This window comes from Tachypleus tridentatus, chromosome 9 (genome assembly GCF_004210375.1).
Source record: "Tachypleus tridentatus isolate NWPU-2018 chromosome 9, ASM421037v1, whole genome shotgun sequence".
In the NCBI taxonomy this organism is placed as follows: Eukaryota; Metazoa; Arthropoda; class Merostomata; order Xiphosura; family Limulidae; genus Tachypleus; species Tachypleus tridentatus.
This window is the reverse complement of record NC_134833.1, coordinates 69,610,776-69,636,460: the sequence shown is the minus strand read 5'-3', so window position 1 is coordinate 69,636,460 and position 25,685 is coordinate 69,610,776. Positions and strand designations below refer to the sequence as shown.

The window sequence follows — 25,685 nt, the reverse complement described above, 5'->3', positions numbered from 1 at the left end:
CTGATAAGCGTAATCTACATTAATACCTTAATGAGTATTTCTAAGTGTTTTTCAGTTTATTCACATGATCGATACAATATGTTAGTGGTTCGTAATAGGGATCGCACATGAATTTGCTCGAAACTCTAACTGAATATTCGTGCAAAAAACGCCTTAAAAAGCAGAGGTATTTACGAAACAACATAGGGAACCTTGCTTTTCAATAGCTAAGATCACTTAAACATTAATAAATGCGTAAAAATGTGACTTCACGATTGTATACAAAATAAGAATTTACCTATAATTTTTATTTTCAATATTGTTTCACAAGTTTACAACACAATCAGCTGGAGATTTTCCATCAAAGCATAGATTTTGCACAATTTATCTTGTTTACTGACTTTTTTTATGCTCAAAAATGGGCAAAGTATTATTTGATACAGTATATAACTTTACACTGTAATGATAATCAACCAAGCTAATAGCTAGGAGATGCGGTTCATTATGATTTACTGTAGCTATTGACTATTTGATCACATTAGTTTAAGGTGTGAACTGTTAAGTGCAGCTAGAGATTGTCATGAAGATTTGTCTAAGCACCGATTAAATTTAGCAGTACAAAAGCACTCTTATAAGTCAATATTCAATAACTTGTGTTGCTTGAACTGAATTTTTACTCTTTTTTTTCAAGCCACAGATCCCTATTTTGACTCCACTAAAAATAAATTGATAATAATTGTACACATAAAGTCAATATAGGAATTTGTAACTTGAGAAACAAATGTAGACATTATTCCCAGCTTAGTTTATTTTCTTAGAGTCCCTAGTTGCAGACTTGAAAGTGTAACTTTCGTTCGGCAAAAAGGTGCAAAAACAAGATAAATCAAAATGCATAGTCCCACTTTTTAAATTAACAATTTCGCATGTTTTTATTTAACTGGAAGTAAGTTAAATGTAATGTATAGGTTTTGGAACTTACACATTTGTAAAACGTCATTCTATACTACTTAGTATTACATTCCAAATTTTTTTATCCCTGCAAATTTAAACTTCGTAAGTTGTTTTGATATTAATATTTTCCATAATTCAGCTACGTAAGAATTTTTTACACATCGGAGAGAGAAAAGCATAGATCAAAATAATTATTGCGTTTACCACAATGAGCATTATTTTATTAATGCGTTTTTTAACAAAAGTGCAAACAAATTTATAAAAAGGGAAGAACATTGGTGTAAAATAAATACGTCTCCTCATTCAACCTGATTGTTTTTATGAGATCTACAGTTTTTAGTCTCCAAACTACTTGTGGTTTTCTTCTGTGTGCTGTCTGGACCATCTTGTTTCATTGATCAGCAGTAAGCATTCGTCATTCTGATGTTCCACTTTCCCTGGTACCTTCTCTCCATTTCCCTAATGCCTCGATACAACATTTTCCTTTTCACCGACAGCATTGAGTTTTTCAGGAAAATAGTTATGTAAGTATAAGAAATATGCTTTAAAGCTCATATTACAACCCAGCTCTTTGAATTTATCGAGTATGTTATTGACATTATTTTTGTAATTTGTGTCTTTGTTTCCTAAATTATCATTACTATCTTTAAAGGTAATCTACACTTCATTTTCAACTTTCCTCGTGGTTCTTTTGAACTATTCATTCAGAATAATTTTCCTAATTTGAGGCCCAACAAAAATTTCTTTTTTTACGTTTTGCTTCTCAATGAGCCAGGAATTGCTCTCATAGATACTTGAAATAGTCGCCATCTTTGTCTAAGGCCTCTACAAAGTTCTTCATCAAGCCCAGTTTTATGTGAAGTGGTGCTAGCAGGACTTCCTTTGTGTCAAACAAACTTTCAGGTTTAATGTTTATCATTCCTAGTCTCCAGCTGATTCTGTGTGGCTATTGCTTCTTTATCTAGTGCTGATTTCTTCCGTCCCATTTAAACAAAAGCATAGAAACAATGTATACAAAAGATATTTTAAGTCTCCACAGAGTAACCAACAATGTTCTTTGTATTTGACCTTATTAGGAAATAGTTCGAGATTTTTGTACGTTTCCTTCGAGTGAACAGTGAGCAATAGAAGCAGATGCATATTTGTTACTATTGTGAAGGAAAACACCTTTTAGACTTCTTTTGGAGGAATTAATGAACATTCGCCATCCACTAGGTTCATAGACAGCAGCTCTTAGCATTGGTATTAATTCAGTAATGTAGTTGCAATAAACCAGTAAACCTTGTGAAAAACATGGTATAAACTCTTTCTCGGAACTTCTACACCAGTAAATTGATATCCCTGGAGAAAGTTACTTTTAACCCCAAATTCTCTGAACAATCTTTGAGAAGGCTCAAATCTCTTACTAAATCACTAAGTCCACCTTGTTTAAAAAGTTGTGGTTTACTAGATGTTTCAGGTTAAAAATAATCCCTATCATTTTTTTACATCAGATTCAGAATCAGAAGAAACTGTATCAAGAGTGTGTGATGTAGTAGGTACAAGTGCATCAGATCCATGACCACCAGATCTTATAGCAAACTGAAGATTCAGATCAGAAGTTTCCTTTTTATTTCGAGTGTGGTAATCCTACATGTAACATGAGCAAAAATAGCAGTCAACTCCGTGATTTATGAACTATATCGAAGTGCACGCATAAACAAATACTGTCCAGAAATGACACGACATGGGGCCTGTTGACCCTTTAATATACTAGCGGTGTTTTACGATTGATAACACGCTGACGTCATGATTAGTGTACAGAAATCTATAGCCAATGGTTGTCAAGACTTTAAGGATAACAAAATGTAAACGGATTTCAGTAAAAATGGTTTAATTATGTAAAAGTACATATGAAGTTTTGTGAAAAGCCTGTAGGTGATAGAGAAAAATGGATAAAATTATCAGATTCGGCGTACAGGAATTACTGTAGAACATGTAAAGATTCTAATATAATGAAGCCAATGCAGGCCTGTGTTATTTAATAAATATAATCGGTTATTGGATTTTCTAAACAAGTGCTATGTGTAAATCAGTATTAATTCTTTTGTCACGAAAAAAGATTTCCTTGTGGATTTCAGAAAAAAAACTAAGACTAGACATAATAATTTTCTGTCATAAGCACAAAATTACTTACTAAATACCTTTCATAACTATTTAATGTTTTGCATTTATAACTGATTGTTTAAACTCAAAATTACTTTCATAAATATTTTTCGTTTTCTTCGAGGCAGCAAAAAGAACCTAAACTCTAATGAACCTTCTCCAGCAAGTATTAGCATACACTAAATATAAATTAATAAAAATATAATACAAAGTTACCAAACATTTTCCATTAACCTTTTTTTTTCACTTGTTAATAATATAACTATCTTGAACATGTTTATAAAAATTCTCATCATACAGACCAATCTAATTTATTGTAAAATGTTTAAAACTTTGCTTATAAACACATTTCAAGCATTATTACATTCATATGTTTGTTTCCTGCTTTACAGTTTGCATGGCAAGATAGTTAAGGCACTTAATTCCTAATCTGAAGATCGCGGGTTCAAATCCCCGTCATCCCACATATGCTCGTCCATTCAGCCGTGGGGACATTATAATGTGATAGTTTCACTATTCGTTGGCAAAAGAGTAGCCAAGAGTTGATGGTAGGTTGGGATGACTAGTTGCCTTCCCTCTAGTCTTACACTGCTAAAATTAGGGACGGCGAGCACAGATAGCCTTCGTGTAGCTTTGTGCGAAATTCAAACCAATCTTTACAGTTAGTATATTTATTAGAGAACAATATTAATGTAATGTTTTTCAAGATTTACAATCAATAACTACCAATAAGCAAATAAGTTAGATTGTCAGAAGGCAAGATACCCAGACAGACCGCCGTGTAGCTTATCAACAAACAAAACCGATAAGTTATAACTTACACAATCAAATAAGTTAGATTATCAAGGCAAGATACCCAGACAGACCACCGATAAGTTATCAACAAACAAAACCGATAAGTTATAACTTACACAATCAAATAAGTTAGATTGTCAGAAGGCAAGATACCCAGACAGACCACCGTGTAGCTTATCAACAAACAAAACCGATAAGTTATAACTTACACAATCAAATAAGTTTCAAAAACATTACTTAAATAACGCTATGTAACAAAATTTTTACTTGTTCCTGGGCAGAAAGTGTTATTTCCCATTTGCTTATGCGAAAGTAAATGGGAAAGATCTATTATTCTCTTCAAACTTTGCTTTTGTAACCTGGGAGCGTATAACGAAAATATGATGGGAGACTATTTGGAAGCTAATACGTGAAAGTGATTTACATTACAGTTACAAATCTCGAAAAACTACTCACTTCTAAACATTTTTGTATAACTTTAGCACAAATACATGTAAATTTTGATTCATATGTTGTTTTATTCAGACCTTATGTAAATGAAAATGTGCAAATTTGCCCGTTTTCACATAGAAAATAGGTTAATTTCTAAATTTCATTATCCAGGTCACAAAAGCAAAGTTTGAAGGGAATAATGGCCATTTTCTGTACTTTTACAACATAAGCAATTAAGAAATAACATATACTATCCAGGAACAAAATTTGTGTTACATTGTGTGTGTAATCTCACTTTTATCCGTTTTACTAAAAACGTCTATTACATAAAACTTGGACTGCTTCTTGTGTAAACTTGTTTTACTAAAAACATTTATTACGTAAAACTTGGACAACTTGATGTGCAAACTTGTTTTGCCAAAAACATTTGTTACATAAAACTTGAAATGATCCTTGTGTAAATTTGCTTTTGCGAAAACCAAAGTGATATTAAAAAAAATAACTCAAACTTATTGAAGTCGTATTAAAAGCCAGATGATTTTCCTACTTCAGCTTGACTAAGAAACTGTTCACATCATTATGTGTATCCAGGTAAACAATGCAATCTACAGTTATATATTGAAACTAACAAACTGTTCACAGTTAACCATGCAAAGATCATTTACGCAAAATTGGCAGCTGTAAACGTCTGGAAGCTTCCTTGAGGCGGAGAAATATCGATAATTTTGAAACTAGGCAGTCACAGACACTTGCGGTTGAATGTAAGTAAAAATGTTATTTTCCATCTATGAATACAGTCTCTGTTGTGTAGAAACATTACTCAACAACCAGTAAAAGTTCCATCATGAATCATAAACCTACAAGATAACCGTTTCGTATCACTTTTGGCCCGACAAAATAGATCTCTGTCTTTGTGTCTATGCACAGGTACAGTGGAGTGGAGGCAACTTTCTCAATATGCGGAAGAATGCTTGTGTATCCCTGTTATCTACGTACATAAAATAGACTGTTGAATTTGGGCACCATATCAATGAACCCATGTTCTATAAGCCTTCATCGACAAACGAATGGTTCTTATAGTGCTAAATAACGTGTAACCTAGGCTTACTTACATAATGATCTTCACTACTATTTATTATTCTGTTTTATTGCTAGGACCTATAGTTTGGAATTTTTTTGTAAAAATACCGAATTTGAGCATTGACCTGAGGCTGAAGTTTGTTTTTAATTTAAAAACGATTCTTTGTAAAATTTTATTTATTTATTTTTATTTTTTTACATTTCTGTATGATCACAAGTACTTGTATTATAAACTTAGGTTTTGATTAAATCTGTTATATTACACAACATCTAGTGAACTTTGATAAATACGAAGAAATAAAGCTCGTATAACAAAACCTCTGGCAAGTCTTCTTGCCAAGCAGTCCAATCCAATCCAATCGTGGTAAGTATTTTGGTTCAATAACCCAGGGGTGGTCAGATATTAAAGTGAGGACATGGATTAAAGACATTAGTAAATTTTATCAGTTTATTCTTGGAAAAGGAAATGACATTTTAAGGAAACGATAAGGGCCAACAATGAATGTAATGACAAAGTCGGAAATCACATCTGCTTTAATTTGAGAATCAAACGAGAGGCAAAGCACAGATTAAATATCTGTCGCATGGCGGCATCTATTGATTGTAATGTGAAATTGAAGTAAAAACACTTTGGAAAAAAGTACTTTCATTAATAAGCAAAGCAATTTACTTATATGTATATATAGATATATATAAATTAGCGTATTTATTTTAGATTCAAAGTTTCCAATGGAGTTCAGACTAGAATATTTTCTACTCACAGCATATAATAAATTTCAAAAAAAAAAAAAAGATTAAAAACTGGAGTACTTTCGAATAGTTCGCCAGTCTTCTTCAGTTTGGAGTCTTTTTTTTTTAATTCCTTGCACCTTTTATGTGTAACCTTTTGTTCTTTTTTATTATCAGAATAGATATGTTAGAATATGTTCAACGTTATAAGAATTCGTGGACAGACTCATAACTAACTTTAAGTTTTTTCACAAACGAAGATTCACCTACTATAATTTGAACTTCAGACGTATTCAGTTCTGCAGGAAATTCACAAAATCCTATTGTTAAAAATTATGGGATTAATAGAATACAGAATATCACAACCTATATTAAACTTTCACGTCCATGTTTTAATATATTTTTATCTCTCTTTTTTTTTTTTTACTGTAGTAATGAACTACTATAGATCCGTGAATATTATCAGTTTTACCTTGCAAGCTAAGTAACAGTTCATTATATACTGTAATATTAATTAATATAATTAAACAAGTAACTTCAAGCTTAGATCCCCGGATTATCTTGTAAATATTAAAGTTTATCATTTTATTGAAGGTTTTGATCTCGTTTTTTAACATTTATCCGTACTATTATTACTCAAATAAAACCATATTTATGTGTGTTATTATATGCAATTTTAGCTGGCAGGCCTATTTGCTTATATATGTCGCTACCAGTAAAAACGTTATCTAAGACATAGGCCCATTTTGTAGATGCATGATTATAGCATTTATGTTACATTTTTGTTTGCTTGTTTATTTGAAGTTAAGTACAAAACCTACACAATGGGCTATTTGTACTCTACCAACCACGAGTGTCAATACTCAATTTCTAGTATTCAAAGTTTACATACTGTTGTGCCAGTGGGGGGTAGTTAAGTTAGAAATAACCGAATTAATTGAAGATTGATCCGGCCACACAAAGTGAATAAATCTATCTCTGAATATAAGATCGAAAAAAGATTGTACTTTCACGTGTTTATAAATTATAATAAATTATAAAAAACGCATCTGTCGAATTTCGATATAAAATTTGTTATGATTATTACTAGTTTTCCAATATCTCACGCACAACCACAGAATACTGTTACAGCTCCTTTGATTGTGTTTTTAACATTCATATGTTTTCTTCTCAGAGGTGTCTCTGTAGTACTTATTATTATAGTAACTGAAATCTTACACTATAAGATATGTACACATTCATCTTACGGGCTTCAACAGCATATTTTGACCATGTTGCGAAAACAGCATCATCTGTAAAGTCTTGCTGGTATCTTACGTATTTACAACAAAGTCCTTAATAACGAGGCAACATTAATGGAACATTAACCTTCTATACAAGAAAATAATGAATTTTTCACACCACCTGATGCATTCTCGGCAAATTACAGTAAAAAAAAATTCATGCTAGAGAGTAGAATAATATCTTTTGTTAATTACTTTAATAATCACAGTTATAGTTGTACTTTTTCTTTTTTAACTTATCTCTTTTAATCATTAACAAAACCAATTCACTGGTTTTTGTCTTTTTCTGAATCTTATTATTATTATGAACTGATTTGATATAACAATTTTAATAGTATTTCCACTAATTAAAAAAAAATGATTATTATTATGCATGAAAGCTCATCAATAAATTTCAATACAGGCAACAATAAACTTAATGTACTGTGCAAAAGTGTTAAGTAACACCAACAATATCATCAAAATCATCAGCCATTGCAGTATTTATAAATTATTAAGATCAATCAAGCAAGTAAAACAATGGGCTGAGTAGTTTCTGATTTCCTAATAAGAATATTACCATTTTGCATGAAAATATCACGATAATATGGGAGAGATGTTCGTTTATTCTTTCTAGTTTATGAAACGAAAACTTGCCATCTCCTTCCACAATTCTTAATGCTTTAATGTTTTATTTTCCTGTTTACACTCCTTAACTTTCTTCCTTAAGCCACTTCATATCTGCCTCCCCATATTTAAATCAAGCTCACTATTCTCAACAAGATTAACTGTCTCCCCTCTAACGAAATGGACACAGTCCTTCTTAATGGAGTTTCACTATTTAGGATATTTATTAATATTCACCAGAACAAAAGTGTTAAGAGAATATTTTGTTATTCTTTCTAGTTTATGAAACTAATTCTTCCATAATATTACAGAATGTAAATGTTAACATTATGGTAATGCTTCACTGATCTCTGTTTACAACTGCACGAGACAGGATGAGAATATTTATCATTCTTTAGAATCCCATATACTTTTACCAAGGACATGTCATAAAAGTATCTGCTTAAATGAATCAAAATTAGGGTCTGAAATAACTGTCACGGTACTTCATACAGTGTCTTAAACAAGGTTTAAAACTATATATTATGTTTTCTTGTCATACCATGACCCCAAAAAGTATAGATAATTGTCAGTAGAGCAAAGAGTTTATATAAAAGCTTTACGTTATGCTTTTTGGATTCTTCGCTAAATTGCGACAAACTTGAAATGCTCCTCAAACACAATTAAGTACATCCTAGGTCGCGAGACCGAGATAGGTAACTTTGAAAACAGGGAAGGAAGAGGCAGAACTCTTCAACTCAATGATACTGATTTTAAGTACCTTCGTTTATGCAGCCTTTGTGCCAGAAGGATGACTGCCACTGATATCAACTATGAAACAAATGATTATGTATCAAATGACAGAAAAGTGTCCAGGTGTACAGTTTCAGGAAAACTCAACGAAGATAAAATATTTGTTCGCGCAGCAGTTAAAAACCTTTACTTCCATCTACAGATACTGTCAAAGGACTGAAATGTGCTAAAAAGTACAAAAGCTGGATTGCTGATGATTGGAAAAATGCGTTGTGGACCGATGAGTCCAAGTTTGATATATCTGGTTCAAAGTGTAGGTTGTACGTTTGGCAAAAGAAATGTGAAATATATTTACCTCAACGCATAGAACACACCATGAAGCATGGGGGAGGCAGTATGATGGTTTGGGGGTGTTTTCTGTCGATTGATAGGAGATACACTGCTGGCCAAAATCTTAAGGCCAGTGAACAAAAAGGAAAAATACGCATTTTGCGTTGTTAGACTCAACCACTTATTTGAGTAGAGCTTCGAAAGATGAAAATAAGAAAAGGGAAAATAAAAATAAAAACAATTTATAGCATTTAATAGGGAAAATGTGAACACTATGAAATTAGCCTAAATACTAGCTGGTCAAAAGTTTAAGACCACACTGAAACGAAGCGTTAATCAGTAAACACGTAACGAAATTTAGTCATTTGTGTTTAAGCATTAGTGTTATCAAAATCTCCCAGTGACAACTCCTGTGTTACCTTGGGTAAAAATATGGCAAAGGCTAAAAAGTTGACAGAGTTTGAATGTGGCAGAATTGTCGAGCTGCAAAAGCAAGGTCTCTCTCAACGTGTCATCGCTGGTGAGATTAGGCGTAGTAAAACTGCTGTTGCAAATTTCTAAAAGACCATGAGGAATACGGAAGGAGAATTTCAAGTGGTCGGCCCAAAAAAATTTCGCTGGCGTTGAGCAGGAGGATTCGACGGGTTGTCCGGCAAGACACCAGCCAATCGTCGAACCAGATTAAGGCCTTTACGGACGCAGAATAAAGCTCAAGAACAATAAGACGGCATCAGTGATGTCGAAAAAACCCACTTGTAAAGAAAAATATATACGTAGAAAAGGCTCGTTTGGGTTGAGAAAATATTTACATAGAGGAACGAACAACGTTTTGACCTTCTTCGGTCATCGTCAGGCTCACAAAGAAAGAAAAAGGTAACTGACCGGAAGCTGACCACATGTTTGAAAGGGGTTGTGTAACTGAGTGTCGGAATGTAGAGGGTGTGCTTAGATGTTTGAATATATAATTTTATATTATTTATTTTATTATTATTATTTATTATATTATTTGTAATATAGGTATAAAGGTGTTCCTTTGTATTGGTTTATTTTGGGCTTGAGTTGCTGTATAAGTAAGGCTTCTTTAATTTTGCGTTTGTTTATGTTTGTTTCTTTATTTAGTATTTGAGTGTTTTCTATGATTATGTTGTTTTTATTTGACTTGCAGTGTTCGAGAACGTGTGAAGGTGAATTTTTATGTTCTTTGAATCTGGTTTCCATTTGTCTACTTGTTTCTCCAATTTTGAAGTCGTGGCAGTTATCACATTGTATTTTATAAATATGTTGGTGTGATGTTTGTCAGTATAGTTTTTACATAGTATAGACCTCAGTTTTGTGCCTGGTTTTTGAATAAATTTGGTATTAGCTGGAACGTCATATTTTGTTACTAGTTTTTTGCCAAATGTTGGTTATTGGTCAGGAATATATGGTATGCAGCAGTATATGGTTTCGTGAATTTTTGATTCGTGAGATATATTTACTTTTGTTGGTTGATTTTGATTTCTGTCTAGGTGTGTGCGTATAATGTTTTCTACGGTTTGTGGAGGAAACTTATTGATGTTAATGAAGTATTGTTTTATTTTGTCTAATTCATCGTTAATTTTATCTGGTGAGCATAGTTTTATGGCTGTGTTTATTTGGTTCCTTAGTATGTTGAGTTTTTGTTTTGTTTCGTGTGCTGAGTCCCAAACAAGCACCAAACATGGGACGTAGAAAAGTGAAAGAAAGTTTTTTTTTGTTGATGAGAAACAATTTAACCTGGATGGTCCAGATGGCTTTCAACGTTACTGCTACGATATGGATATCCCACCGGAAACATTTTCTACAGGACACAGTAGAGGAGGTTCCATCATTATCTGGGGTGCTTTCTCCTTCCATGGAACAATGGAGCTTCAGGTTATAAAGGGGCGTCAAACATCAGCTGGCTACATTGGCATGTTGGAGAGAGCATCCTTATTGACTGAAGGCCCTTGCTTGTGTGGAAATGACTGGATCTTTTAGCAGGCCAACGCTGCAAACCACAATGCCCGTAGGACAAAGGACTTTTTCATAGCGAATAACGTGTTTCTTTTGGACCATTCAACGTGTTTGCCCGAACTGAATCCCATTGAAAATGTTTGGGGGTGGATGGCAAGGGAAATCTGTAGACATGGACGTCAATTCCAAATAGTGCATGATCTTCGTGAAGCCATCTTCACCACTTGGAATAACATTCCAGCCAGCCTTCTGTGAACGCTTATATAGACCATGCCAAAGCGAATGTTTTTACAGTAATTCGCAATGACGGCCGTGCAACTCACTACTGATACCTCTTGTTGAGTATTTCCTACCCTGTTTAGGACTTCTTTTTGGTATGGTCTTAACCTTTTGACCAGCTAGTATTTAGGCTAATTTCATAGTGTTCACATTTTCCCTATTAAATACTAAATAAGTTTTTTTCCCCTTTTCTTACTTTCATCTTTCGAAGCTCTACTCAAATAAGTGGTTGAGTCTAACAACGTAAAATGCATATTTTTCTTTATGTTCATTGGCCTTAAGATTTTGGCCAGCAGTGTATTTACAAAATAGATTAAATAATTGACCAACTCGTGTACCCTCAGCTATTTATCCGTCATGCTATACCCGGTGGTTTGCGTTTTATTGGTAAAGAATTCTACCATCAAGAAAATAATGACCACAAATAATCACATTACCTACACTTTATTGTGCTTATAAATTGCTGTTCGTCAATTTACTATTAAAAAGTTGCATAAAAGTAAATATAAATAATTATTTAATTCTAAGACAAGAATAGTAAATTTGAGAATTTAAAATTATTATATATACTTTGTAAGTAAAATATATCTCGCGCTGATGGAAACCCTTGCAACGTATATAAACCTTAATAACATAATTTATTGAGAATGCATAAACGTACCGTTGAATTGAATAATAATTACGTCTTCCTCATGAAATTTGCCCCCCGCTAGTACAGCGATATGTCTACGGATTTACAACGCTAAAATCAGGGGTTTGCTTTCCCTCGGTGGGCTCAGCAGATAGCCCGATGTAGCTTTGCTATAAGAAAACACACACAAACACTCGTGAAATTAGAGAATTAGTTGTGTTACTGAGCTATAAAAATTAAAACCAATATCGCAGATGGCGCTACCATTTTACTCGTCATTCGTGCGATTTATAGTCGAAAACTGCAGATTCATGATGTGCGAAATATATTAATTATTAATATTATTATCTTTTTGAGATTAGTTTTATGTGAGTTTGATGCATATCTTTCATAATAATTGAATACGATTTATTTATTGACATTCACAAGAAAGTTGTTTCTTTTTCTAATAGCAAATCAAATTATTGTAGTGTTACCTATTAAGCCTAGTATTACGAATAGTAATACTAGTTCGTATAGAGAGTGTTATTGCTTGTACTAGTAGTAGTACTATCCACTATTTTGAGAGGCTGTGGTATTACTTTGTTACCATTAATAGTCGTAGCACTAATTTTGTTAGGCTTAAAATGCATCTTTCGCTATCAGTGATGTCGAGAAAACCCACTTGTAGAGAATTATTTATGCAAAAATGGCTCGTTTGGTTGAGAAAATATTTTACGTAGAAGAGCGAACAAAGTTTCGACCTTCTTCGGTCATCATCAGGTTCACAAAGAAAAAAAAGAGGTAACTGACCGGAAGCTGACCACATGTTTGGAAGGGGTTGTGTAGCTGAGTGTCGGAATGTAGAGGGCAGTAGAGACACAACCCCTTCCAAACATGTGGTCAGCTTCCGGTCAGTTACCTCTTTTTTTTCTTTGTGAACCTGATGATGACCGAAGAAGGTCGAAACTTTGTTCTCTCTTTTACGAATATTTTCTCAACCCAAACGAGCCGTTTTTGCATTCATACATCTTTTGCTATGTTATTAGGTATGGTTTAATTAAAAAGAAATAGTCGTAGTCACTTAATCAGTTCAAATTAATTATCATTATGGTTATTGAAATTATTATTAATAAACATTTATGGTATCCTTCATTTAATTAATAATCCCTGTTATTATTTAAGAACTTCTGAAGGTGAAATGGAACAAAATAAAGATATCAATTCAGATCCAGAAGTTTTGACATCTGCATTTAGCTCAGGTACGTTGTAAGGTGATTAGTTATAATACTTGAATTCAGTACTTGTTATTGTCAAAATAATGATGTGTGAATATTAGAACTGAGAATGATGTAATAAGACATAAGATGCTAAGATGTAGACATAATTTTGCAAACTTTTTAAAAATGTTTGTCACAAGTCTTCACTTTTCCTTGAGAGCATTTGATTTACCCTTGTTTGCCATCTATTTTTCACTAGTTAAATATCTAACTTGAATTCTGAAGTCACTGTTACCACTTTGAATACATTACTCCTCTGTTACTGCACTTTCAGCCACAGGCACAGGTAACACATCGGGAGATTTTTCAGCTTTTATTTGCAAGGAGATGGAGCATCTATAGAATGCACATTGTCTCCTTTTCATTCCCTTCTTTTAACTTTATTTGTTTTAGCCTTTTACAGGAATAGGCTAGCAAATTTTGATCTCTCCCTCTAAGTTTTCCATGCCTTCCCACACCATCCTGAAAATACTGTTTGGCTCTCTTCAGTTTTCTCAGAGATTATATTTCAAGTATGTGGTTTTTACCTTTGTTATTGTTTCTACCTTTCCCTTGTTTTTCCCCATCCCTTTATGTTCAGGTTTACACTGTTTCTGCCATGCTGTTGAGTGATGACATTGGTGTGCCTTATCCACCCTGAGCTTTGGATCCATCTTTCTTTGTTACTTTTAAGACTGCCTCCAAGTTCTGGACCACAAATGTTTAACTTTAGACATAATTGGAAAATGCTAGAGTCAAACCATGAGGAAGAAAGGTTTCTGGAAAGTGTTGAAGATGAATTTCTTCATGAATTGGTAGAGGAACTTAGTAGAAATAATGCTATTTTAGACTTATTGTTAACTTCTAATATAGAAATGGTTTCACTTAGGAAAAATCTTGTCTTACTGATCTTTTTACATGCTCTGAAAATATTGATGAGGTTAAAGGTGTAGATTTGGTGTATCTGGATTTTCAGAAAGGCTTGTATGGAAACTTATCTCTATAGGTATTGGAGATAAGTTATCTAATTGGATAGAGAGGAGTGGTTTGATGGAAGAAATTAGAAAGTTGTTATAAGTGGAGTTTAGTCAGACTGGATTAATGTTGCAAGTGGTGTACCTCAGAACTCAGTCTCAGGACCATTGCTCTTTTTGATTTACATCAGTGACATAGATGAAGGAATGGTCAATAAAGTACTTAAATTTGCTGATATTAAGGTCTTGGGGTTGCTCATTTATCAAAGAATTTAGATCATTTAGTAAGTTGGGCAAATAAATGGCAGATGGGTTTTAATTATGATAAATCTATGATATTGCATGTGGGTTATCATAGTTTGAACTGTAAGTATACTTTGAATGGGAATAACCTTACCAGTGTTGTGAAAGAAAAGGATTTTGTTCTAATGGTTGATCTGATTCTTAAGCCATATAAGCAGTATGCACACACTGCACAATTTTGGGTGTTGGAGTCCATCTGGACCCTCTGCAGCACTTCTTTTCAGTATGGATTCCTGTATATGGTAAGGGGACCTACCAGAGAAGGTTCTGTACTTTCAATTTATTTCCTCTGGGATTTAAATATTCACCCACGTGTTTGCTGTGCATGGCAATCTGTGAAGGGGAAGAAAGGATTCTGGTGGTTGAGGGGTCCAACCCTAACACGTCACTTTGGCCTTGAATTCTTGTAGATGGGCAGCCTTGGAGAAGCTGCCTAGGACCACTTGGCTGGTCCACTTGAGATACGGTCAACCAAGGACCAGTGTTGGATATTCTCAACAGGTGTTGCAGACATTGTATCTGATGCTGGTGTTTGGGTATAGTGCTCACAAAATCCTATAGATGGTGGGTGGGATCAGTGGGCACCAAAATATTCCTGTTTTTATTATGGATCCCCCAAATAAAAACTTAAATAAAATAGTGAAAAAACAGTCCATAGGTAAACAACCATGTCTTGAAGATTCTGTGCAGCAGTCTTCAACATCTTTAACACCTGTACCTTATTTTCTTATGTTGCATTCTCTTTTAGACAAACTTTTAGGGCAAATGTCTCCTTTTTTTTTTTATTTGTAAGAGACTAGAGGGACTTGCTGGTTCTCCTAAGTCAATCAAAAAGCTTTTCTTTGGTGGCATATTGGTGGAAACATCCACTCCTAAACACACTAAACTCATTTTGCATTTGAAGGTGATTGAGGATATACCCATTGGAGATACTCCCCTTACCACTTTGAATTCATCATAAGGAATTATTATTGAGAGGGATTTGAAGAATATCCCTGAATCAGAGATCCTTGCTGGTTTCTTCACCCAAGGAGTTTCTGCAGTGAAGCGTATCTCCACTCACAAAGATGGAATTATGATGCTGACCATTGTTCTCATTTTGACATTTACATCACCATGTCTGCCTGCTGCCATCAAGGCAGGTTACCTTAATTGCAAGGTATGGCCATATATTCCAAATCCTCTCAAATGTTTCCAATGTTAACAGTTCAGTCACTCGAATGCATCATGTTGTGGTTCCTTGACGTGTACTCATTGCAGTGGCAAGGACCATGATGCTTGTGAGTGTGAAACAAACCCTTATTGTGTTAATTGTAACAGCTCTTGCCCATCCTACTTTCATTCTTGCCTCAAGTGGTTGGAAGAAGAAGAGGTACAGTGTTTAAAAATGTTTCAAAACATTACTTACTCTGAGGCTCAAAAGCTACTATCCACCTCTTCACTTTGGATGTATGCTGCTGCACTTCATTCCACTACTACAGTGGGAGTGCAGACAGATCTCTCCATGCCTCCAAAAGAATTGTTATCAAACCATACAAAAAAGTATTTTGACCTCCATGGTTAAGAAAGTTGATGAGTCAACATCAACACCCATGTCTGTCCCTAACATTCATTCCAGCAAACTATAAGATCTACTTCCTTTGGTTCCTGGTACATCTTCTTCTCCCACCCCAAGATGCAAAACGATCATTCGTTCATGTCCTTAGTCACTGGTATCTTTAAACAACAGAGGCCTGCCCAGTTGACTCATGGCAGGATCCATGAAGATTAATAGACTGCCCTCAAGTAAAGAAAAAAGATGTGGTCAGAAACAGAAGGGCTCTTCACCCATTTCACCTACACATAAATAAAAATGGCCACTTTGATACAATGGAACTGTCGAGGCTTTCTAATCTGGATGACATCAAAGCACTGATTGCTTCCTACCATCCTGTATGTCTTTCCTAACAGGAAATGTTTCTGAAACCTGCCAATACAATCACCTTTAGGTTGTTGGTCAATCGGCAAAGTTTCCAAATTTATGTGGGTTCAACACTTTCCCGTTCTTTTCTACAGGAACTTGGAGTCCCTAAGGGCTGTGTTTTGAGTGTCACACCTTTCAGTATAAAGGTTAATGCCATCACTGAACAACTCCCTCTTACTGTTGCAAACTGGCTCTATTTCACCGACTTTCATGTCTCGTGTCAGTCATCAAACATGAGGTATGTTGAGCAGCAGCTACAAACATTTGTTTACTGAAGTGGGCCACAGCAAACAGTTTTAATTTCTCTCTCTGAAACTGTTTACATGCACATTTGCTGCCAGTGGAGTATTCAGCCTGATCCTGAACTTCGTGTCAGTGAAATTGTGCTTCTTGTGGTCCTTGAGACAAAGTTCTTCAGGCTTATCTTTGATTATAAGCTGACCTTTACACCACACATTAAGCAGCTATGAGTCAAATGTACAAGAGCACTGAACATCCTCCATGTTCTCTCTTCCATCACTTAGATGGAACTTAGTAGAAATAATGCTATTTTAGACTTATTGTTAACTTCTAATATAGAAATGGTTTCACTTAGGAAAAATCTTGTCTTACTGATCTTTTTACATGCTCTGAGAGTAGGTTGTTACATAGTGTCCTATGCTAAGATATATCGTGTTTTTATTCTATCAAAACTAGACTATGGGTCTTTGGTCTATGGCTGTACCAGGACCTTGGCCTTGAAGATGCTGCACCCTATTCATCATCATGGACTTTGGTTCTGCACTAGGGCTTTCTGTACTTCTCTAGTCCAGATTTTGTACACAGAGTCTCATGAACCACCTCTACACCACTGCCATTTGCTACTGTCTTTACTGTATGCTTAGAAACTTTGATCATTACCACAGCATCCCACCCACCTGGGGGGGAGTTTTCCTTCTTCAGTGTACTATGCTTTTTCTTGTTCTGTCTTTGCACTGGTTCCTCTTCCTTCTTTGTGTGGGATTAAAGCTAATTTTATGAGTGGTGGAATGGTACCATATTGGAAATTGTAAATTTGCTATATGAAAATGTATTTCCAATAGTTATTTCCCACTCATCCCACAGTTTTCCAGTACTTGCATCTTATGCCAAACTTTGAAGTGATAGTTCAGTAGTGGCAAATAAATGGGTAACATGCATCACATGATGATTTAGATGGGAGAGATGTTAGAACTTTGGATTCCAAGAGAGGATTGTGGAAGGCTTGTGGCATGCACTTTTTCAAAAGTTAGCATGTAAAAGGCATTACAAAATGGGGAAACACCTATAAAAAATGTTTTCACATCGGAAAATTATAACCTTTTTGTTAGTGCTTGTGAAAGTACAACCCACATATCAGTAAGGACATACCGTCTGTCAGTCTTAACCTCAGTTTGTAAACAGAAATATGAGGAAATGAAAATAGAAAAAGTAAAAGATTGAAATGTAAATGCTCAAGCTCATTGTGTCCCACATCTGTATCATCATTCACTACCTACAAACACTTGTGGGAAGGTAACTGGGAGTTAGGGAGTTAAACCTTACTTCCTGAAGTTGGAACTTCGGCACCTCTTGTGGTAGTAAAAACTTTGATTAATAAGGTAATATTAGTAGCATAGCAGAAAGAATGTACTAAAAAGAAATAGTGAAATTCTAAACTGTATAGTAGAAATTAGTATGATGTACACATTCAACTGTTTTACAGGGGGAAATTAGGAGTGATGATGCCAAAAGTTGCTAGTTTTTATTGCTTGTATGCAGTATATCTTTTGTCAGGTAAACCTGATAAAATGTTGTGAATAAATTAATGTAAAGTGTTACTATGTAGAGCTAACAAAACAAAAAACATATTTTAAAAATATAGTTTTTTCAAATATTTGGTGGATGCCAAAATAAATAGTGTAATATGGAAGTGGTTCACAAGCCCTTTTTTTTATCCTATGGCACAGAAAATATATGATTTTACTACCTTTATAATTTTCCCCACTACCCTGCTGATAATTTCTTTTAGCATTTAAAGTCTTTCTATTAATATCAGTTTTAACCTATTAAATGAGGTTCAGAAATGGTAGTTAGGTTCAACAAAATGTTTTGTTATTGAGAGAACCAAAATAATTTTGGTCATAGATACTTTAGCAAGTCCTTATACAGGTGGGGCTTCAATAATTTACCATACCTTATTCAATCCTATGATAGGTAGTATTAACTGGTACTAATTCTTAATTTGTATTAATTGTGTTTTAAAAGTTAGTTATAATTGACTGTTGAAGCCTTGGTACTAATACATAAATGTTTGATTTTTTTTTCTTTTATAGCTTGGCAGGTGCTACAATTCTGTGGTTGGTATTTGGTTTTTGGAGTCATTGTTCTTTCTATTGCATGGACCAATTTTGGATCACGTTTGAAACAATGGTTAGATAAGAGTCAACATGAACATCACAACCACCACAAAGGTTAGGGTATTCAGTTTCATCTGTTACATGTGTGTTTTTATTTTGTTTTTTGTCATAATGTTAATTTTTTTGCTATTATTATGAAAAATTTACTAATCCATTTTCTTTAATAAATAACAGGGGTTTGAAATATTTCTATGTGGAAGTGCACATTTTATGAAGTATGAATACAAAAAAAATAGTTTAAGGATAGTCATTCAGTCAACAAGTGTAAGTTAGTGTGAGGTCATTCTGTTACAATTACCTCACCACATTTGGTGTGCAGTAAACATAGTAGATAAGTAGATTGTTCCAAGCAAAAACAAGTTCCACCCAGATTGGGCAATGGATCACAGATTCTACAAAAGGTTGAAATTTGGTTGATGATTGACTTCCCAACTTTCAATCAGTCTGTTGTTCATAACATACATACAAAAAAAGCACAATTTATTGACCATTCTTACATGCCAGCTCTTGGAGAAAAGTAAAAATAATTTTTAAACCACTCTTTACTTTTCAGAAATTCTTTGATACTTTTAAACTCTCAGTACCTAGTGGGCTTCATGTCAATAACCCTTTAGGAAGATAAAACTTTTGTAACTGGAGCTTAGCCCATTTTTTTCTCAAGTCTCAGACTTATGTCTTCAGAATGTAATACAAAGACCATTGTCCTCAAGGCCTACTGGTTAGGTCACTTGACTCATATCTATATGTTAAGAAATCAAATCTTCACATGAATTTGCATGCCCTTTCAGCTGTGGGGCATTATCATGAGTTAGTCAATACACCTATTCATTAGTAAAAGAGTAGTCATAGGTGCTGCTGAGAGGTTACAATAATTCCACTGGTTTTATGAACTTGAGATGAAGACAGTATGATCTTTCCTAACTCCACTTGGCTGTTGGTACCTGGTGGCTGAGTTGTGGATTGTAGTTGACTTGCTAACCATATGATTCCTTTTCCTACTCCCACTCTAATTTTGGCACCTGGTAACCTGGGTTTTGAATTGTAGTTAACTTTCCACTGGTATTATTCTATTTCCTACCCCCACATAGATGTCAGTGGTCAGGCTTTCGATTGTAGTTGACTTACCAATGGTATGATCCTCATGCTATCCCCTCCACCTGTTTACTGTAGGATTCTACCTATTTATGTGAGTGGAGGTAGTGTACCATATCAGAAGTTACAGTTTTGACATAAGTACTTGCCTCTCTCACACTTTGCACCCCTTTCTCCCCAGTGAAAACCATTGCTTTTATTTTCTGCTAAAACTTGAAGTGATAGTTTAGAGACTTCACTGGAGGAAGTCATGTTCATCATTATAATATGTTACACTCCTAATGGTAAAAGGTTGTTACATGATAATTTGCTTGCAAAACATTAGAATCATTCCATTATAGATGTGGAAGATTCAAGTTTTATGACATATGCAAAACGTTTGTGCACATAGAGGGCAGCACTGAACAAGAATAGCTGTTTGTGAGAGGTAGTAACTACTTGTTGAAAATTCATTTCCAGTAACATTCTGATTTTAGTATTATACATCATTTAATTTAAAAATAAAATTGTCATATACTGATTTTTGTGAACTGCATGATGTCTTCTACTTTCAGAATATATACTGAGTGGCATTAAAATGCAACAAGTAATAAAATGAGTTGTTTCATACAAAACTTGTTTAACCTAGGGTATTAAAATTGTTTAACTGTATGTATGTTGTTACGTTTTTAATGCCTCTCAGTATGTTTTATGGTGACCAAATGCAATGCCTATAATTTCTTACAAATTATAAATGGAAGTTACTGATATTGACAAGCTAGAATATAAAATATGAACACCCTACCTTTTCTGTTAGCTGAGATGATATATTTAGCCAATCTACTGTAGTGGCTTCCATGAATACTTGTTTACCTATGCTTACTTCTCTCAATTACATGTTTATAATCAATCAAAAACATTCATTTTGAACTGCATGATTGTGCTTGTCTTTAAAAAGTATTTGTGAGTAAAGCCATTTTCCTCATTGCAAGTTTGAAGAATTGTATCAAGGTGATGAGATGATTGGGAAATGAGATTTTATTTAGACCCAAATACAGTTTAGTTAGAAAGTATGATAAATTACAACTTAATTTTATAGTATCTGTTTGGTAACTTTTGTTAATTTAAAATGCATATATAAAACTTACAAATTATATTTGTTTTACGTCCTTCACATGGTAAATTTGACAAGGCTTAACAAGCATGACAAGAAAGTACAAAAAAACTGACACTACAAGTAGGGGAAACAGTTTTTCTTTTGCTTTTTATTTTCTGTTGTATATTTTAAGAAACATAACTGCTATTTAAGAATTGTAAATAGTCGTGTGTGTATGTAATGTATGGTAACCACAATGTGATTTTAGAAAGTACTAAAATTATAAAGGTTAGGTTTGTTATTTGTGGTTTTCACAAGCACTGCAGCACATACAACATTTATTATTAGTCAGAGACAGTTCAAAGATCAATAAATTTAATAAACAGTTATACCAGTAATGCTTTTATGAGATTTAAGGTATTTAGAATAAACATTTGTGATTACCTATTACAATTTTCAGTCATTCTTGAAGAAAAGGGTAATTTTGATTTGTTTCTCAGTATTTTACGAGGTCAGTGAAATTGACCAATCCTATTTGGAGTTAAAAGTAGAGAACGTACCATTTACAAGATTACACAGATAAAATTTGACAATTTTCAGACAAATGTATTTTCTTCCAAAATTCATAATTACTTTCTATGTTGAATAGTCAACATTCTAAAATAAAAAATTGTGTGATTAAAAAGGCTTAGTTCTTAAATGAAAACCTCATCTTGTGTATGAAAGCCTTGTAGCAATTATTCCTAATTACAAAACTTCATGAAGGTGCACACACCTTATTGAAAGTTATAGTATGAATACTGTCATTGTTACTTTGTTGGTTATGGGTTGAGTGAAATTCACCCAGGTTGAAGTCAGATTTAATAGTAGATAAATAATGTTAAATTCTTTATACTTCTGTGTTATTTGAGTTTCCACAGGATTAACCTTCAGCTGTACCATTAGTGCATTTACATGAAAATTACTACCAATATGATGAAAGAAATTGAAGTGTCAGATATTTTAGAGAAGGAATACCTTATCTAAATTGGGGTTTAGTATTACCTTCTATGTAGAGTTCTTTTCTGAAATTGTGTTGAAAGCAACATCTTGTGTTCTAGGTAATGAGGTCAGTTATTTTGAACAGACTTATTTAAGACGTAAATACAAAACTACCATGTGAAATGTCTAAAGAAAGAATGCTAAACCATTTGAGCCAATGCACAGTAAACCTTATATGTACTTTAAGACAACCATAAAAATTATACAATTTGATGAATTAAAAACTGCTCTTCTGTTGTGGGACATTATAGATCCTGACCATATCCTGGCAAGACAGGAAGCTTTAGAGAGAGCTCGCCATCAACTTCAAGAACAGCAAGATATCCTTGCTGCTAGACATGCTGAGAAGATGAGAGAAGTTACTATCTCTTATAGCATTACATCAAGCTAGTTTATATCTATTATCTAATATATAAAGCTAAGTTTGTCTCTGTTTGTATCTTTCAGTTCCTATAATAGTAGGCCTATAAAGATGTAGAATTGGTATACCCACTTTGAATGTCTGTGACATCCCATTTTTAATGTTGATGAAAACTTTGTAATATTTTTTTCCCACAGAAGAAAGACCAGGTTTGTGGTCTCACCTAAGTGGAAATAATGTCAGAAAAGTTAATTTGTATTTTATAGACATGTATTGGGTGCCATTATGATGTCAGAATAACTTTTTTATTTAAAGAATAGACAAGTTGAACCAAAGAAATTCTGCAAAAATAAATTGGTTTCATTCACTTTATTTTGACATGGGAGTTAAGTATGATAAACACTTCTGATTACCAATCACAAGAAGAATAATGTATGTATCCAACAAAATTGACACAGTTAGACCCCAAATGAAAGAGAAATACCCCTTGACATCAATGAAAAGGCCAAGCTGCTCATGGTCAGGTCACGACTGAACAACAATGACAACTTCACATAGACAGTGACCACACATCACTTGGTATTTTCTCTTTAAAAATAGCTAAACATTAGCCCTGTATTCCAGTAATACCTAGGCAATGTTGGGCATGGATAACTAGTAATAATATAAAAAACAAAAGTTTTCAACTTTCACTACTGTCAGTGTGTTAATTACTAATATTGGTCATGTCTGAACTTCTGATTGTTTTGGACTGTGAATCCAAAGATTCTATGTCTGTGTCTTGTTGCTGAAACAAATGACCACCCCTTCACAATATGGGTCCTTTGGATATTTGGTCAAACAAGAATGATAGAGGTCACTGTTGACAAGTTTCCCTCCTGAAGTCTGTCACTTCCAAATTATGGATAGTTGGCTATGTAGTGATAGCTTCTTTCAACTTTACTCAGAGTTGTAAAAGAAACAAATCAGTTTCAATAGCAAAACTTGTAGTGGTAGGTAATGTGTATAATGTGATTCAAGTTGTTTCTATCAGAGAAACACAAAGTAGCAGTGATTGGTTATAACAGTAAGTATAGTGTATAAAAGTAATTGTTTGGCTTTATGTAACAGTTGTTACCACATGTAGAAGTATTTGGGTGTAATAACATTTATAATCTGTAGAAGTGGCAGTTATATCTTTAAATGTTGTTTACTGTAGTGTGATTACTTGTTATTGCTACTGGTGTTTTCAGTGCAGCACATATCTTAATTTTAGTGTTTTGTCATAAAAATAACTACCAAAATGACAAAGGAAGTAGTTATAATGATACGTTTACGAGAAAATTGTTTGCTTGCAGAAAAGAAATATTCTATAAATTCTTCAGGTAATTTGCTTGAAGTGTGACCTTTGTTTTTTGAACAGTGATGTGCAATTGGATGAAATTAAATATTATCACCAGTAGAACACATCTCTAGAAATTAATTATCTGGCATACATTTAATCACAGCTCACTAAGCTAGTTATTGAATGTGATTTTCTTTTATAAATGAAGTATTTATCTTATCTGCCACTGAAAACATTGTGTATATTTTTATATTCTGTCAAGTTGGTATAACCAGTCTACAATACCTCTGTAAATACACATGCTTTGTGGCAGCAGTATGTGAGCCATCTAAATACTCTACTTTCAGCTAACTGTGATGAGAATGGTACCCTTATTGTTGTTTGCTATGTGCAGGAATAATAAACAGGAAATAACTTATACATAATATACCTTATATCAAAAATAATTTCTTTAACATCTTCCAATTCTTACATTATTATTTCTGTAAAAATTAATTTAGAATTTGATGTTTAACATTTTCAGACTTGTTTCCTTATTTTAAAAAAAATGTCTCTATTCCTTAAGATACTTTATAGCTTACTAGTTAATCCATGTGGAGTGTGGAAAGTTTTCTATGAACCAGAATTGTTTCTATAGCTGTTGGATTTTTTTGTAATATTTGTGTTCTTGCGTAGAGAGAAGAGGAAAAACAGAGAGAGAAAATTGAAAATTGGGATAGACGATTTGGGCAAGAGAGACAATTTACTCAACCTACTAACAGAGGAAGAACACAAGGTAGTAGTAACAGCAGTGGGAGCAGGTTGAGAGAAGATTATAATCCCCTCACAGGAACAGGGGGTGGGTCTGGCTATCGGCCTTCAAGAAGAGAGCAGTTTGGTGGGGGATGACGATAAATTGTACATGCTCTACAAGCCAGAGAACTGGTGCTAGAAATATTAAGTCAGTTTAAAGATTTCTCTGGTTGGATATACACTTGTATCTTATTTAAGAGCACAAAATTATAAACATACAGTGTAAAGAGAATACAGTTTCAGATCTGCTTATTGGTTTGAGTATTTCTTCCATTTAAAAGGCAAAGCTACATGTTTATGAGTTGTATTCACCTAGAGCTTCCATACTTGAACATCTTAAAACACTGACTTCAGTTTTTATCAAAAATTTTTCTTATTTGTGCAGATCAGATTTGTTGTTATAAAAAACTTAAGGAAAACCCCTTAACTTATTGTATACAAGTACATTTACTGGTTTTGTTTTATGTATGTGACAGGATGTTATTGTATGGACATACGTTTCAGTTATAGTAACTTCATACAACTCCAGAAGACCGTGAAATGTAACTTTTTACTTGGAGCAGAATATGATGACAGCTGCAGAAAAGTTATTTAACTTGCTACTGTCTGATGTAATGAAACTGTATTTCACATTTTAAGATATGGAAGTATTTATTCTTAATTTTAACTGAATACCTTGTGTAACAAAATGATGTTTTAACCAAACTGCAATAAAGATACTTTGGTTACTAGGATTGTCATACTTATATTTAATATTTACAAATATTTCACTTTCCCTACTGACCGTGATGTACATGTGACTAATATGTAAACTACTATATGGTTCATGTTACATGACATTTTAGGTAAAAGTTGGTAACTTTATCTTGGATATAGTTACTTTATTATATATTTACTTAAATTCTTTGTTTTAAAACCAGTAGTTTTATGTTTCAAAATATAGTTTTTTAGGAGTTTTAGTGTAGTTACAAAGTTGATAGTCTGTTTGTTGAAATTAATGCAAAAGTTTACTTCGTAATCTCTAATTTGACATATATTATCATTGAAGGGTAATCTTTCCTAAAAATCCTGGGTTTATCCTACCAATTCCGAACTATATTTAAAAGTTCATTACAACTCTATTTGTTATGGTGACTTCATAGAAGTCAATTTTAAACCT

The 25,685-nt window shown here is 33.6% G+C and overlaps 1 protein-coding gene across 1 annotated transcript; it reads left to right on the top strand.

Moving 5' to 3' along the window:
• The first annotated feature begins 12,185 nt into the window (after positions 1-12,185).
• On the top strand, positions 12,186-25,257 carry LOC143225439 (selenoprotein S-like). Its single transcript, XM_076454869.1, has 5 exons — positions 12,186-12,262; positions 13,111-13,187; positions 18,758-18,895; positions 22,301-22,407; positions 24,410-25,257. Exons 1-5 carry the CDS (start codon positions 12,201-12,203, stop codon positions 24,620-24,622), a joined length of 597 nt encoding a protein of 198 aa, XP_076310984.1. The 5' UTR covers positions 12,186-12,200; the 3' UTR covers positions 24,623-25,257.
• The last annotated feature ends 428 nt before the right edge of the window (positions 25,258-25,685 follow it).